Here is a 15,723-nt window from a genome sequence, read left to right on the forward strand (position 1 = left end):
GTACTATGAAATACACATATAACACAAGTCCTGTGTACTTTTAAATGTTCTAGTAGCCACATCTAAAAAGTAAAAAGAGGGCATCCCTGGTGGTCTAGTGGTTAAGAATCCACCTTGCAGTGCAGGGGACACAGGTTCAATCCCTGGTACAGGAAGATCCCACATGCTGAGGGGCAACTAAGCCCATGTGCCCAGCTCTGAAGCCCGTTTGCCCTAGAGCTCATGCTCCACAAGAGAAGCCACCTCAGTGAGAACCTGTGCACCGTAAGAGGAGAAAGCCCACGTGTAGCAATAAATAAATTTTTGAAAAAGTAAAAAGGAACTGGAGAAAATAATTTTAATGCTATATTTAATAGTAGATTATCATTTCAATGGGTAATTAGTTATTAATGAGACTTTACACCATCTTTTACATTTGTAGCACATTTCAACTAAGATTAGCCACATTTTCAATGCTCAGCAGCCACACATGGCTAGTGACTAGTACAGTAAACAAGTGCAGATCTAAAGCCTTGACCTCTATTTCTGTCTTACAGAACTGTTTTAAATACAAATTTTTGGGGGGGCTGCAATAAAAGAATTTACAACAGGCTTATCAAATGGTGGAATGTGATGATGCCTTCCAATGATGTAAAACGGCTTCTCATTTTTAAAGAGATTTAAATCAGGATTATTTATATACATAAATCTATCTACATTTCAGTTTACTACTTTAAAACTTAGTTTTAACTAGAACAAATGCTGTCAAATATATCTGTGGAAGATAAAACCCAATTAGATATTGGATTTTTTACTAGATATTATTAGACAGTTGCTTTTTGGGGGATGGATTTTGGAAGGAAATCAATGTAAATAATATTCCCATGGGCTTCTGAAAAATCTAAAAACTAGCGAACAATGGATCCTTTCTTCTTTGTCTTCTTTCTAGTCTTCCAAACTGCAGGAAGAAATGAGAGAAAATGAATGATTATACAGCATCAGTCAGCACCAGAAACTTTCTAGATCTAAGAAAACAGTCTGCTGCATCTGAGGGTTGTATCTCAACAAGGAGAGAAGAAAAACCCATTTTCCTCTTGTAACCTTCACCCTGGATACTGGGTGCATATACAACCCGAGGGCTTCAATCATGTGATCCTACCAATCTTGTCTCCCTCTTGCCCAACACCATAAATGCTTTTCTTTTCCCCCTTCCTTTGAGAGGCTAGTCTGGGACTAAAATCACCCTTTCTACCTTAAAAGCCTGTGCTCACTCCACAGATGATACTCCCTTACCCTCCCAGACCCTCGGTTTCCATATCTACCATATGAGAAAGAGGCTGTTATTATGAAACATATCACTGTGCAAACGAGGGAGAAAGTGTTAATCATTAAAAGACAATACATATACCTTCACTACCAACTCAGTGATAAACATCAGTCATCCTATGACTGTTTCTTTTGACTGTCATATAAAATACCCAAATCTACAACTGAACAAATATTTCAGTATTAATCACTAAATGTGGTCCTACTTGAAATTCTGAACAGTTTGCTATTCGTAAATAGTTACGCTCTAAAAGGGGTCTTCTCTTAATGCCGGCGACTGCACTTCTGTGGTCAAGAAATGAAGGCCAAACTAGTGCACAGCCCAGTTGCTGCTGCTTTTAGTCATTGTTTTCTAAAGAAATACTGGTCTTAGGTACTGACACATTTACAAATTGTTGGTAGTCTTACAGATAGAGGACAAAAGACCTCATAAGAACAAATGAGAAGCCATGAAGTGTATTTCACTTCAAGCTCTTTATATTAGTGGGAACAGGAATGTTCTATAAACATTAGGTAAATTTGAGTTGTTGAACTAATTTCAAACCAACGTTTTCTTAATTTACTCTGAGAATTAAAAAGCAAAAACAAAATTGGCAAATGCCTGGGAACAGCTGGGTTATTTTCAAAGCTATACACAGATACCTGGGCTTTCTGGGCCTGTCCTTTGCTGGGTCCAGATCCTTTTCTGGTTCTTCTTGTTTTCTGTTATACTTCTTTTCTTTCCCCGCACTTTTGGTGCCCTGCGCCTCTTCTTTGGAGTTCTCATCCTGGCATTCAGCTGTTTCTTTAGAGAGGAATCATAGACTTTGGGACCAGACATTCACAGAAAAAACATCCCAACACCTAAGGAATGGCAAGATATCCAGTACTCTACCCTTAGGAGAAGCAGGAGGACAGAAGCAACTAAGCAAAGAGTAACTGGGGGCCTTCCTTCTGGCGGATGCAACACTTCCATGGCCCTCATTTGCTGCTGCTTGATCATTTTCACAATGACATTATTTCTTTTTTTCTGGTACATCTGTCACCCTGTGCTACTGATTACTTGTGCTCAAGGATCAGAATCCTTTGGGTCTGATGCATTCTGGATGTTTTGGCCAGAACTTTTTCGCCAAAATATGCTTCACCTCAATAACAAATTCTATGGGGAAGCTCCTGAGTTCCTCAATCCCCTAAATATTTCATTTTGACCAAGTGCTCCTGTATAAGTTCATAATGTTTTGGGATCAACTTTCCAAGAATCTTGACATTTTTAAAAGCTATGAACCAAATATGAGGTCTGCCATTTGCTTGTTCTCTTCCATGTCCTCTCAAGCTCCCTCTCGAACACCTGCCTCCACTGACCTTCACCTGTGGGCTCATAACTGGCACTGTTCATCTCAGACCTTTACCAGGGTTGGTAGAGGGCAGCTTATTTTCACCCCAAACCAAAGAAGTCGTTATGAGGTTGGGCTTCTACTGGGCCCCTCTGGCCTTCGATTAAAGGAGGCCCTGACTCCCGGCCTCCCCTCCTGAGGCACGCCGCCCCGTCTGAGCCTGCCCCCTCCTCGGGATCCCTGGTCCCCAGATCCGGCCTGCAGATGCCAGTGTCTCCATCCCTCCCAACTCCCCCCCCGCCCCTCGAATGCTCACTCTCAGGGGCGACAGGCTCCTGTGGCATCTCCCGCAAGCTGGGCTCCTCAGACTCCTTGGTGGCCGTCTCCCATAAAGAGGCCTCCTCGGGTGCCTTAGCCTCCTGGGCTTCCTCCGCCTGCTGCGCCTCCTGGGCTTCCTCAGCCTGCTCCACCTCCTGATCCGGGGCTTCCTCAGCCGGCCCCTCCCCCGATACATCCAATGGTACCTGGACCTCGGATAACCCGCCCACGGCGGCTGAGCTGTGGTCAGACAAGCGCGGCCTGGTCTGGTACCAGACCAACACGCGGTCGTCATTTGGCGGAAGTATGATGTGGTTGTCGGACAAACGGTTCATCATCGAGTGCATCAGATTTAGGACCGTTAGGCTGAAGCCGCTCATGGGGAAGTGGCGCGAGACCACGAAGCGGTTCACGCCCTGCGCCTGCTCCTCCACCTCCCTCTCCTCAGCCGGCCTGATGTCGGAGTCTTCCTCAGCGTTCCCGCCCTCCAGGGCCGCCTCCCTCGGGCCTCCTGAAGCCCCCACAGCTGCACCTGCCTCAGCCTCAGGCATGGAGTCACCCCTGCGAGGCTCAGAGTTGCGGTCCACACCGTCACGGGCTCCGGCCTGGGCCCCCACTGCACCTGTTGGGCCTTCCTGCCCGCCATGGGTCAGATCTCCATCCCCCGTGGTAGACATGGCGGACGGCAGTTACCTCAGCCGGGCGGGTGACGATGGCAATGGCGCAGGTGGTGGCACCCGAAGTGGCTGCCCTGAGAGGAGGCTGAGGGAAGTGAGATGGACCGAGGCAGTCACGGAAGGGACCACAGAGGAGGCCCCACGACCGGGAGGGTAGGCGGCCAATGGCGGAAGCGTCCGACGGAAGTCGGGCCTCAGGCAGTGGAGCCAGGCCACAGTCGAGGGGCGGGGCCGGAACAGTTAACGGTGGCATGTGACCCCTCGTCACGAGCTTTGGGCTCATTTGCTGACAAACAAGGATTGACGTGCTCTGTGTCCAATGAACGGCCAAGGCCCTTGGTTGTCAAATTGCTCACAATTGCCTACTTGTTCTTTGACGCGTTAGGGTTCTGACATGTCTGGAGGTCTTCTAGGCTCGTGTCCTTTATGTAATTGTGCAGGAAAGTATTTATGAAGGCATCCTGGGCCATGTGAACTGAGAGAAATTTCCCACCTGGGAATTTCCACCTGGTAATGGCTCATGTGAATAGAGACAGGGTCATAAAAATGTTGTATATCTCAGATGTTAGCAGTACTAAAAACCTCCGAAGAAGAGAAAGAGAATTTGGACAATTTAACTTAGTGAAAAACAGTTGGAAAAGAGTAGACAAATTGAAATGAATGCAGTCAGAACTGATTGTTGAGAAGTGTTGGAGAAGTTAGGAGCTAGAAGGTGTATAATGAACCCAGACAAATTCACTTAACGCTTTGAAGACTGAATAATAAAAGAGAGGTTTCTTTAAAGGATCAGGTCATCTCCTAAGTGCTAAGCATGACAGATGTTAAAAGGGCCACCTTCCTAGGCTGTTTCAGAGGCAACAGTCCCAGACTTTTTATTGATCTCAAGATCCACTTAGTCCAGACCCCAAGTGTAATTTTGAAAATTATACAGAAATTAACTGCTTTTACAGTCATTCTGTAAAAAAAGTTTTGTAGCACTAAAAATATTTTTTGAAAAAGACATAGCCGATTACATCTGGATGTTACATTTAGGAAAAATACTAATAAGTCTCATAATTGTAAAGAGGGGATTTTTTCCCCTTTCATTCAGTTCAGTTCCAACCGAATTTCAGTGTTTGCATTTTTCCTCTGTCTCACCTCGTGAATGGAGCATGGTGTTGCTGTAAATCATTGGTTTAAATTTGGAAGGCAATGTCAGTAATCTCTAATCCAAAATTCTCATTATAAAGACAGCAAAAAAGAGGCAGAATCCCCATCTGAGGTCTGAGTTGGTTTAACATTTGCTGCCCTAAGTGATCTTGTAACAGTTGCTTATCATTTCTAGGCCTCAGTTTTATCATCTGTATAGGTGGCGTTCAATGAAAATATGAGTGAGGTAGATGGAAGAAGATGGAATTATATTTAGGATACTGAACTTTTGTTGAAAATGTGTTTTTAGTTTGATTTTGCCTTGTAAGTTGGTGAATGTTTCTAAGTGTGTAGTTTTTTTTTTATTTTGTAAAATCTAATAATATTTTCTTTTTTCTTGTTTTAAACATTATAAATTTGTACATCTTTTCTCATCCAGAAATGAATTTTATACTTACTTGTTTTTGGCTATCTTCTGAATGTTTACATTTAACTTCTTAATTTGGGATCAAGAATGACTCACAGTGTTAAGATTAAAATCTCAGTTGATTTTTAAACAGCTCACCTATAATACCATTTGTTACACATGAATTCCCCTCTGTAAGGTTTTGTGGGCTTCCGGGGTGGCCCTAGTGGTAAAGAACCTGCCTGCCAGTGCAGGAGATGTAAGAGACCCGGATTTGACGCCTGGGTTGGGAAGATTCTGTGGAGGAGGGCATGGCAATCCATTCCAGTATTCTTGCCTGGAGAATTCTAAGGACAGAGGAACCTGGGGTGGGCGGAGGGGGCTATAGTCCATAGGGTCACACAGAGTCGGACACAACTGAAGCAACTTAGTATGCACACACATAAGGATGTGTGGCCAAGTCCCCTTTAGCATTTCCTATAAAGAGAAGAGATGCAAGAGAAACACACATTCTCTTAGTGTTTCAGGGCTGGAAAGGCCTTTAGATATGGAATCTAAGACCATTCTTTTTTTAAGTAATTAACCTCCAATTGAAATAAATAAATTTAATAAAGAAATCTACAAACAAAAAGAAAAATAATAATTTTAAAAAATTAAAAAAATAATAAATAGGGAAACTAAAATTTAGAGCTGCTAACTGGCATCCCCAAAGTCATGCCAGTTAGTAGAAGAGCCAGGACTAGGACCAATCTCCTGATCTTTAATCTGGAATTGAAACATACCTCACACATGAGCTTTGGCCATCTTCTTTCCTATTGGACTTGTCTTAGAACAGTGTGATAGAACATGAACATCAGACATGGTCACTCTGAGACCACATCGAAGGGAGACAAGACAGGACCAAAAAGATCATACATGACTAAACATCCCCCTCTCTTGGCTAAAATGAATGTCTACAACTTCTTGACCAATTACATCTTTATTCTGGGTCTAGTCTCCTCTCCCTAAAGGGAAGATTTATTCAAATACCAAGCAGAGAATTGCCTCACCTACCTAAAGACATCTAATCTAGAGCAAACCCCTGTTTCCTTGAAGGAAAAACTTCCCCAAATAACTCATCCAAACCCCAGCCTCTGTAACAGGTTCTTTCTGATACTTGGGAAGGCATCACATAGTTCCCCCATGATGTGTGTTCTCCCTTACTGCAATGAATAGTAAACTGAACTCACTCAACTACAGGCATGGTTTTGTGATCTTTGGCTGGAGGACACTGACGGTGTAAAACATTTCCATCTTTACACTGTAATGCATGAACTCAAACAAGTGAGTCAAAAGGCATTGAAAGTTTTTTCTCAGAAAAGGCTTCTCAGAGGAGGGAGGTGTTGGACCCACAAGATGGGCAACAGGCCCGAACTAAGGACAATAAAGACAGGATGTTGTCTCTGTGTGGCCCTTGTTAAAATAGGCTTGTAAACGCCAGTGAGTCCCTGGCTGTAAAAAAGCCTGTGGCCTTCCCTGTGGCTCAGACAGTAAAGTGTCTGTCTGCAGTGTGGGAGACCCAGATTCGATTCCTGGGTTGGGAAGATTCCCTGGAGAAGGGAATGGCAACCCACTCCAGTACTCTAGCCTAGAAAATCCCATGGACAGAGGAGCCTAGTAGGCTACAACCCATGGGTTTGCAAAGAGTTGGACATGACTTCACTTTCACTTTCATTTTCACTTTAGGAATTGGAAGGTCTGTCTAGTCAAAGCTATGGTTTTTCCAGTAGTCATGTATAGATGTGAGTGTTGGGCCATAAGGAAAGCTGAGCACCAAAGAACTGATGCTTTTGAACCTTGGGATTGGAGAAGACTCTTGAGAGTCCCTTGGACTGGGAGGAGATCAAACCAGTCAATCCTAAAGGAAATCAGTCCTGAATATTCATTGGAAAGACTGATGTTGAAGCTGAAACTCCAATACTTTTGCCACTTGATGTGAAGAACTGACTTATTTGAAAAGACTGGGGAAGATGCTGAGAAAGGTTGAAGGCAGGAGGAGATGGGGATGACAGAGGATGAGATGGTTGGATGGCATCACTGACTCAATAGATATGAGTTTGAGTAAACTCCAGGAGTTGGTGATGGACAGGGAAGCTTGGTGTGCTGCAGTCCATGGGGACACAAAAAATCGGATATAAGTGAAAAACTGAACTGAACTGAGGGGTAGGAAGAGGAGGCAGATGTTGTTTCTGGCCAGAGGGCAGACCTGGGTGATGCGATGGAGGTCCTTGGGTGAGGAAGGTGCTTAATTAGGGCACTCCCATTTCCTATCCCATGCTGTGACAGGACTGCCTCCATTCTTCTTTAACAGAGAAACACATACTCCCAGGTAGACGGGGTTTTTTTTCCCCTATAAGAAGTTGCAAACCCATTGACTGTAGCCCACCAGGCTCCTCTGTCGATGGGATTTTCGAGGCAAGACTGCTGGAGTGGGTTGCCATTCCCTTCTGCAGGGGATCTTCCCGACCCAGGGATCGAACCCAGGTCTCCAATTTTTTTACCGTCTGAGCCACCAGGGAAGTTGCCCCACCCATGAAACCAGACTATTTATGCTTTCTTTGTTTCCTCCTATCTCTGTACATTCTTTCTTCAGAACTTTTAACAAGACCATCAACTATTCACTTTAGAGGAGACAGCATGTTACCAAACAAAGCAAACAAAACAAGAGAAATCATACAAGTGTCTTTCCAGGTCAGGAACAACTAGTCTGTCCACTTGAAGCTATAGGACAAACACTCCAGCCCCTAGTCATTTAAGCATTCACTGAGCACATGTAAGCACCTACTATATACCTGGAATTATATTCGGACATGGGGACTCAGTTATCTGAGACCCATGGCTTGTTCTGGTTTACGATCTACAGGGTTAGACAGACACTTGGGCAATGACGACTCACTCTGTCAAGTGCTGTAATAAGGATGAGCACAAGTGTTAAGGAAGCATGGGAGAGTGGATGATTAGCTATGGCCAGTAGGTGAAGGGGGTGGGCTGGTGCCTGGGACAGTGTGGAAGAGGGGGCATTTCAGGGGGTCCTGAAACTAGGAGTTCAAGTGGCAGTAAAAAGGCAGGGGCAAGGAGGTTCCTGTAGGTAAAGGAAGCAGCATGAAGAGTGGCAGAGATGTGTTGGTGTGTACCTGGCCGGGGAGCAAAATGGCAGGAGTGTAGAGCAGAGTGGCTGATGGGCATTTAAAGTAGATAGGGCTGTGAAAGCTCCAGTAAAGACTTTGCCCTTTGCCCTGAAAAGGATGTTGGCCTCCAAAGAAAAAACCGTTGAGATGATGGTAGAGTTAGCAGAAGAGTTTTGGTGCATTTAGGAATGAGTTGAGTCAAGAAAAGTTCTGCTAAGGCCCTCCAAGATCTTTCTGGCAAGTTTTAGGATCCCACGCTTTCTTTTTTATAACAATAATACATATTCTTTGTACAGCAGAATAGTAAAACACATAAGATTAAAGAGGGTATCAAAAATTCACACATATCTTGCCTATACAAATGAAGATAATAATAGAAATATAAGCAAAAGACATGGGTAGATAAATCATAGATAAATACAAATGATTTTTAAACATATGGACTTATTATGCTCAAACAATTCAAATTAAAATTATATTGAGGTAATGATAATGATTAGCATTTATTAAATACTTATAGGTTGGGCACTATTTTAAACACGTACATTATGTTATTTACTCCTTGGAACAGCCTTATGATGTGAGTACTGTTGTTATCCATCTTTTGCAAATAAGGAAACCAAACACAGAGATCTTTAGCAAGATTCTCAAGGGTACACAGCCAATAAGGAACAGAGCCTGGAATAAGAAGTTAAAAATTGCCCTTAATCTCACTATCTAGAAATGATCACTCTGCTATTTAGCAAATAGTTCAGTTTCATTTTTCTGAGTTGGCAAAAGACTCTGTTAATTCTTCTGTTTGATTAGAGAATCCCAGTCTCCAACCCTTAAATAATAGGAAGTTGGCTATTGATTGCAGACAGATATTCTTGATCACGTTATGTTTTCTGTCCCTTGTTGTTAAAAGCTGTGTGGCTTAGGGTAAACTTTCCCATGGTCCTTAGTTTCATCTTAACAAAGAGAATAATTACCACCCCACAGGGTTTTTGTGAATATTTAACATGATAATATACAATGAGCATTATCAGAATTAAGGGTTCTTAGTGAGGTTTGTCTGGGTTTTTTCAACTTCTAAGCATGCCCTTTTTATTCAGAGGAAGCAGAATTTTAATTTGGTCCTCTTGTCCACACTCAATCAGTAAATGCTTGCCTTCAGTACAGAAGAAATGCCCCCTCCCCCACTTTTATGTTCTTATTAATTTTCATGGGAATCTTCTGCCCAAATTGTCCTATGGCTGCGTCTTCCTTGGAATTCAGATTAGTTTTTTTTTTTTTTGATTTTCTAAAAGTTATTTATATTACTTGGAGGCTAATTACTTTACAATATTGTATTGTTTTTGCCATACATTGACATGAATCTACCATGGGTGTGGAATTCAGGTTTTAGTCAAAGAACACTCACAGGGGATCATCGCTGACTACAACTTGTCACACAGTGGCACCCTCAAACACTCTTATATTACCACTGTTTCTGTTTCCTTCATAGCTTTGAACTTTTCCCATTTAATACATTTTATCTTTGTTTTTATTACACCTGTCTTAACTCCCCAGCCTCCCCGAGCACCACCAAGAGTTAAGTGCCACAAAAGCAGAGCTTATTGTCTGTTTTCTTCACTATGTCCCCCAAACACCTAGAGTCATATCTGAAACAGAGTAAATACTCAGACATTTGTTTATTTACTTTAAATATTTATTTATGAATGCCTGCACTGGGTCTTCATTGCTGCAGTGGTTTTTCTATAGTTGCAGCAAGCAGGGTCTAGTCTCTAGTTGCAGGGTGCAGGCTTCTCACTGTGGAGGCTTCTCTTGTTGTGGAGCATGGCTCTAGGCATGTGGGCTCAGCAGTGGCTCCCGGACTCTAGAACACAGGTTTCCTGGACCAGTAATTGAACCCACATCCCCTGCACTGGCAAGCGGATTCTTTACCCCTGAGCCACCAAGGAGGCCCCTTAAACATTTGTTAAATGACTATAAACAACTTGCTTCCTCTGTATTGGTTAATTGTACAAGTTACAGAGTCAAATGCTACTATGTGTAGGATCCCATTTATGAATTTGGAGAGCCCCCATTGGGTGAGATTAAAGTTGAGCCTTGAATGTCGGTAAAGTTTGGGTAATTTCTCTATATACCAGTACATCTCATATTGCTGGAGGGATGGTAAAAAATCTGCCTGCAATGCCGAAGACCCAGATTCAATCGCTGGCTTGGGAAGATCCCCTGGAGGAGGAAATGGCAACCCACTCCAGTATTCTTGCTGGGAGAATGCCATGGACCAAGGAGCCTGGTGGGCTACAGTCCACGAGGTTGCAAAGAGTCAGCCATGACTGAGTGACTAACAAACACACGTAAGTATCTTTAGATCGAGGGGGACAAGTTCATAGGAAAAAAAAGTGTCTTTTAATTTGGTCATTATAATATATATAAGATGGCAGAGAATTGCATCAGTGTTAATGTTTGTTTGCTTTGTGGTTAGCTCATTCTAAATTTCAACTTTTGGAGGTCAGAGAGTTTACACATTAAATTGCTGTGTCTTTACATAGTGTAAGTTAAATATCCTCTAAAATTTTCTTCCCCTACTTTGCCACAGGTTCTGAAATTGCCTATCTTAGCATCATTTCATAGGACCTTTCAGAGACAAGTACATTGTATGTTAACTTGGAATCGCATCCTTACTGAAAATACTATTATTTTTGTATCATTAGCCAGGTATTGTATTAGGCAGGTTCTTTAGTAATTGGGACAGGAACCTTGAGACCAGATGAGTAGAAGAATGAAGGAAAGATCTGGGGGCATGGGGTGCTCCCAGGGAAAGGAGGCCTATCTGGGAGTGACAGTGACCCTGATTCTAGGTGCATGGGGATGATGGTGGAATTGAGGAGGATAGCAGGGGCCACTGCTTGACAGGATGTCACTGATAAAACAGGTAAAGGATCTAGGGATGCAAGTCTTGTTCCACTTTCATAGCTTTGCCTCAGGTCAACTTGTCTCTGAAGGTATTTGGTACTTTAAGACAGAAAGATGAAGAAGATTCTTTGAGGTTCCATACAGTGAGGGTCTTGAGATGGGATGTAGGGAGGCTGCTTGTGAAGTATGCTATTGTAGCATACCGGAGAAGCAGTCTGCTAATGCCATCCTGAATGGGTGTCTAAGTGACCTTAACTAATTGCAGAACGAGGCCTTCCCCCCAAACTCCCTTTCTCTGATGAAATACCTTTCACCCACTTTCTTACCCCAATTCTAGAGATTAGGCACATTTAAAGTCACACATAAGACTATAGGTATGAGCACTAATAGAAACTTCCTTGGGGCCCAGGTAATCTCTGCTGAGTTTAAGAAACAAAACAATAGAAACGGAGTTGGAGGTCTGCACATCCTTTCCTCAAATGGTAACTGGTGTCATGAGTTTGGTGTTTCATTCCCATGTACTTTGCCTACATTGTTGGGAAATGAAAGAGGTTGTTAAATATACACTTATATCCCAAAGTACATAGCATTTTTGGCATGTTTTAAAACTTTATATAAATGGCATCACCGGATCTATGTTCTTCTGTCATTAGTTTGCCTTACACTTTTCTCTACAACCTCCAGGAAATCATTATCCTCAGAGGGGTGTGTGGCTCAAGCTCCAAGGAGTTCTAGTCTCCTCTCCAGAGGAGCCCTTGGGTCCTAGTCACTTTACCTGCAACACTTGGAGCCAGTGAATTAAGGTCGGTCTTAGATGGAGGTGAGCCTCTTCCTCTGTTGTCTTAGCCAAAGTGGAGGGCTGGGCTCACTTGCACCATGTGACCTCCTAGACCATTACCCTGGGAGCCGCACTTTGAAAACCACTACTCTAGAGCAGGAGACAGAGAATGAGATGGTTGGGTGGCATCACTGACTCGATGGACATAAGTTTGAGCAAGCTCTGGGAGTTGGTGATGGACAAGGAGGCCTGGCGTGGTGCAGTTCACGGGGTTGCAAAGAGTCAGACCCGACTGAGCGACTGAACTGACTGACTGGCTCTAGAGCAGGCATCCCCAACCTCCGGGATCTAGTGCCTCATGATCTGAGGTGGAGCTGATGTAATAACAATAGAAATAAAGTGCACAATGAATGTAATGCACCTGAATCATCCCCAAGCCATCCGCCTCCTCCCTGGTCCGTGGAAAAATTGTCTTCCTTGAAACTTATCTCTGGTGCCAGAAACGTGGGGGACCACAGCTCTAGAGCATCTTTTGCCCCTTGATATTTTAGCCTTCTTTCAACAAAATAATCTGATGCAAGTTTACCAAAAGGTGAACAGGTAGCATTCCTAGAAGGTAGAGTGCTACAAAAACTGCTCTGCTAAGTACAAAATGAAGACAAGACGTTATGGACACCCCAGTGATGAATCACTTGTCTCCAAATTTCTTTTGATTTAAACATCAGTGCAAAGATCCTTAAAGAAGCTGACAGTTACTGAAGGTGGCTTACTGGAACCCTTAACCATGCACATGGTTCGGTTAAAAGTGCATTGTGTACTAGTGAGTACAAGAGACTACATTTCTACAGCACAATGATGAAGGCACAAGTCAAGTAAGCTAATTTGAAAACTGCTTCAATTGGTTTCTCAGGAAGGCTTTTAAACCACTCTTAGTTTGCAGTAAGGATTCTGATATTTTACAGCTGTCGGTGTATACCTATGACAAAAGTACTTCACGAGAACCAAACTATGGATGTTCAAGGATGCAGTAAATTATGTATCTGGCAGAAAAGTGGAGACCATTAAAATTCTAAGAAGAAAGCACTGGTTTTAAAACCTGCTAGGTACCTAATAAGGTACCTAGAAACTTTTTTTTTTAAAAGAAGGTATAAGCAGTGCAGCGTAAGTTTAAGCTATTCTCTAATGATCTTTAATGCCCTTGGCTCACTGCAGCTTGCATTCTTCTTCCTCTTCTGGTTAATCATTTTCTTCCTCTTGCTTTGCTTCTTCTCTTGATTCTTCGCCTGTGTCATCATCATCATTCTGTGTGTCTTGTCCTGTTGAGTAAAATACTGATCTTGTACACTCATGAAAGAAGAACTGTAACTGATCTTCAGTTATTTTACCTGTACCAACCCCACTTAGTATTCTAAATTTTGGAATTTCCAGAGTACAAAAGTAGCTGAAGTATGCGTCCTTGAAAGTTGTTTTGTACCCTATTCTGGAAGTTCCGTTTCCTTTGCTATCCTGTTCCTTAATGCATTCTGAGTGACATTCTTCTTCCAATGTATTCAGCACCCAATGCAGCCTATAACTTGTGGTCCGTGAGAACAGAAGGATCAAAATCATCCAGGTATGACTTTATTAGATATGTTTCAGTCAACACCTCATTTGAGAAATAGTCACTGGATTCAGCGAAGTTCAACTGTGAAATTCGTAGGCTCTCCAGCATCTGAGAACTTGTGGACAAGTATTTCAGGTGCTCTAAAATAGGCTCATGGACTTTCTGAATCATATTTCTGAGCAATTCTGCATTTCAAAACTTTGATGCCAAGATAAAGAATTCTTTCAGGGTGGCTTTTACCGTCAGACTTTTCCTCAAGTTTTCTTTTTGATTTCCTCAACAACTGCCTCCGCAATACCTGGTTTCCTTTTATTTTCGTCATCTGTAAGCTCACAAGATGATTTTGTATCTCTTATCATACAGGTTGATAGAGGCATACTTTCTCTCAGTATCATGAATTACTTAATGATGTTTAGATTTTGTTTTTGCCTGTTCTAACTGGAAGTTTCTGGAGCATTAAGTTGCTTAACGATATTAATCGAGTCCTGAAAACAGCTTACACTTGCTACAAGTGAAGCAGCACATCTTTCTTGGGAAGCCTGAGGAATTTGCCTCCCCTCAACAGTTTTTTCTTCCTTCCTGTTCTCAACAGCATGGTGCCCCTGAATCGTGGCACATTCCAGTCTCCGTGCCACAGACTCTGTGACAGAAAACAGTCTCCTGTGCACATTTCGAGGGTCTTTTGCTTTCCCACCTCAGAGCCTTTATGTTCCTCTGGTGAACTACGAGGCCAAGTTGCTCAAGTGTCCTCTATCATCTCATTAAGATACACAGGCCAGGAGGGTGTGGGTGGGGAAAGATGGTGGGCAGCCCAAGGCACCGTAGTCTGTCTTTCTGGCCCCTTGAGGTGGGATCCCTCCACTGACTTTCAAGAGCTGCCTCCTCCAAATCAAAGTAAATGTTGAAAGTCTTCAACCCTCCCTTGGACACGACTGCCATCTTCCCCTCCTCCCTTCCATCCTTCACAGCACAGGCTCTGGTTGGGCCAGTAGAGCTGGTTTTATGTCACTTTCATCCAACATAAAACCTCAGTAGCTCTGGCTGTGAAGTGGGGGCAGAGGTGAGAGCCAACTGCGAAGGTGGCTTCAGTGGTGCTGCTGGGACCAGGGGGATGTGGGGCCAGGGGGCTGCTTGGGTGAGGGGGCTGCAGGGCTGGGGGCTGCTGGGGTGAGGGGCTGCGGGGCCAGGGGGTGTGGGACCATGGGGCTGCTGGTATGAGGGAGCTATGGGGCCAGGGGGGTGTGGGGCCAGAGGGCTGCTGGGGTGAGAGGGCTGCGGGGCCAGGGGGCTGCTGGAGTGAGGGGAGGTGTGCCAAGGGGCTGCTGGGGTGAGGAGACTGTGGTGCCAGGGGGCTGCTGGGCCAGGGGGTGTGGGGCCGTGGGCTGTTGGGGTGAGAGGGCTGCGGGGCCAGGTGGGTGTGGGGCCACAGGGCTGCTGGGGTGAGGAGGCTGTGGAGCCAGGGGGCTGCTTGGGCCAGGGGGGTGTGTGGGGCCAGGGGGCTACTGGGTCCAGGGGTCTGCTGGGGTGAGGGGGCTGCGCAGCCAGGGGGCTGCTGGAGTGAGGGGGGTGTTGGGCCAGGGGACTGTTGGGGTGAGGAGGCTGTGGGGCCAGGGGACTGCTGGGGCCAGGAGGGTATGTAGGGCCAGGGGAATGTTGGGCTAGGGGTTGCTGGCATGAGGGGGCTGCGGGGTCAGGGGTCTGTGGGGCCAGGGGGCTGCTGGGCCAGGGGTGTGTGGGGCCAGGTGGCTGCTGGGGTGAGGGGGCTGTGGGGCCAGCGGGCTACTGGGGTGAGGGGGCTGCTGGGCCAGGGGGTGTGGGGCCATGGGCTGCTGGGGTGAGGAGAATGTGGTACCAGGGGGCTGCCGGAATGATGGGGGTTGGGGCCATGGGGCTGCTGGGGTGAGGAGGCTGTGGGGCCAGGGGGCTGCTGGGGCAAGGTGGGGTGTGAGGCCAGGGGGCTGCTGGAGCAAGGGGGGTGTGGGGTCAGGGGGCTGCTGGGGTGAGGGGGCTGCGGGGCCAGGGTCCTGCTGGGGTGGGGTGGGGCTGTGGGGCCAGGGAGCTGCTGGAGTGAGGGGGGTGTTGGGCAAGGGGGTGGCTGGGGTAAGGGGGCTGTGGTGCCAGGGG

General features: G+C 45.0%; 1 protein-coding gene across 1 annotated transcript; it reads right to left on the reverse strand.

Moving 5' to 3' along the window:
• Positions 1-332: 332 nt before the first annotated feature.
• LOC107131987 (cancer/testis antigen 47A-like) lies at positions 333-4,265 on the reverse strand. The gene is made up of 3 exons (XM_024988659.2): positions 2,935-4,265; positions 1,948-2,089; positions 333-937 (listed from the first exon to the last, which is right to left on the reverse strand). The coding sequence occupies exons 1-3, from the start codon at positions 3,611-3,613 to the stop codon at positions 925-927; spliced, it is 834 nt and encodes a 277-aa protein (XP_024844427.1). The 5' UTR covers positions 3,614-4,265; the 3' UTR covers positions 333-924.
• Positions 4,266-15,723: the final 11,458 nt, after the last annotated feature.

The sequence above is a fragment of the Bos taurus genome, chromosome X, assembly GCF_002263795.3.
Source record: "Bos taurus isolate L1 Dominette 01449 registration number 42190680 breed Hereford chromosome X, ARS-UCD2.0, whole genome shotgun sequence".
NCBI classification, from domain to species: domain Eukaryota; kingdom Metazoa; phylum Chordata; class Mammalia; order Artiodactyla; family Bovidae; genus Bos; species Bos taurus.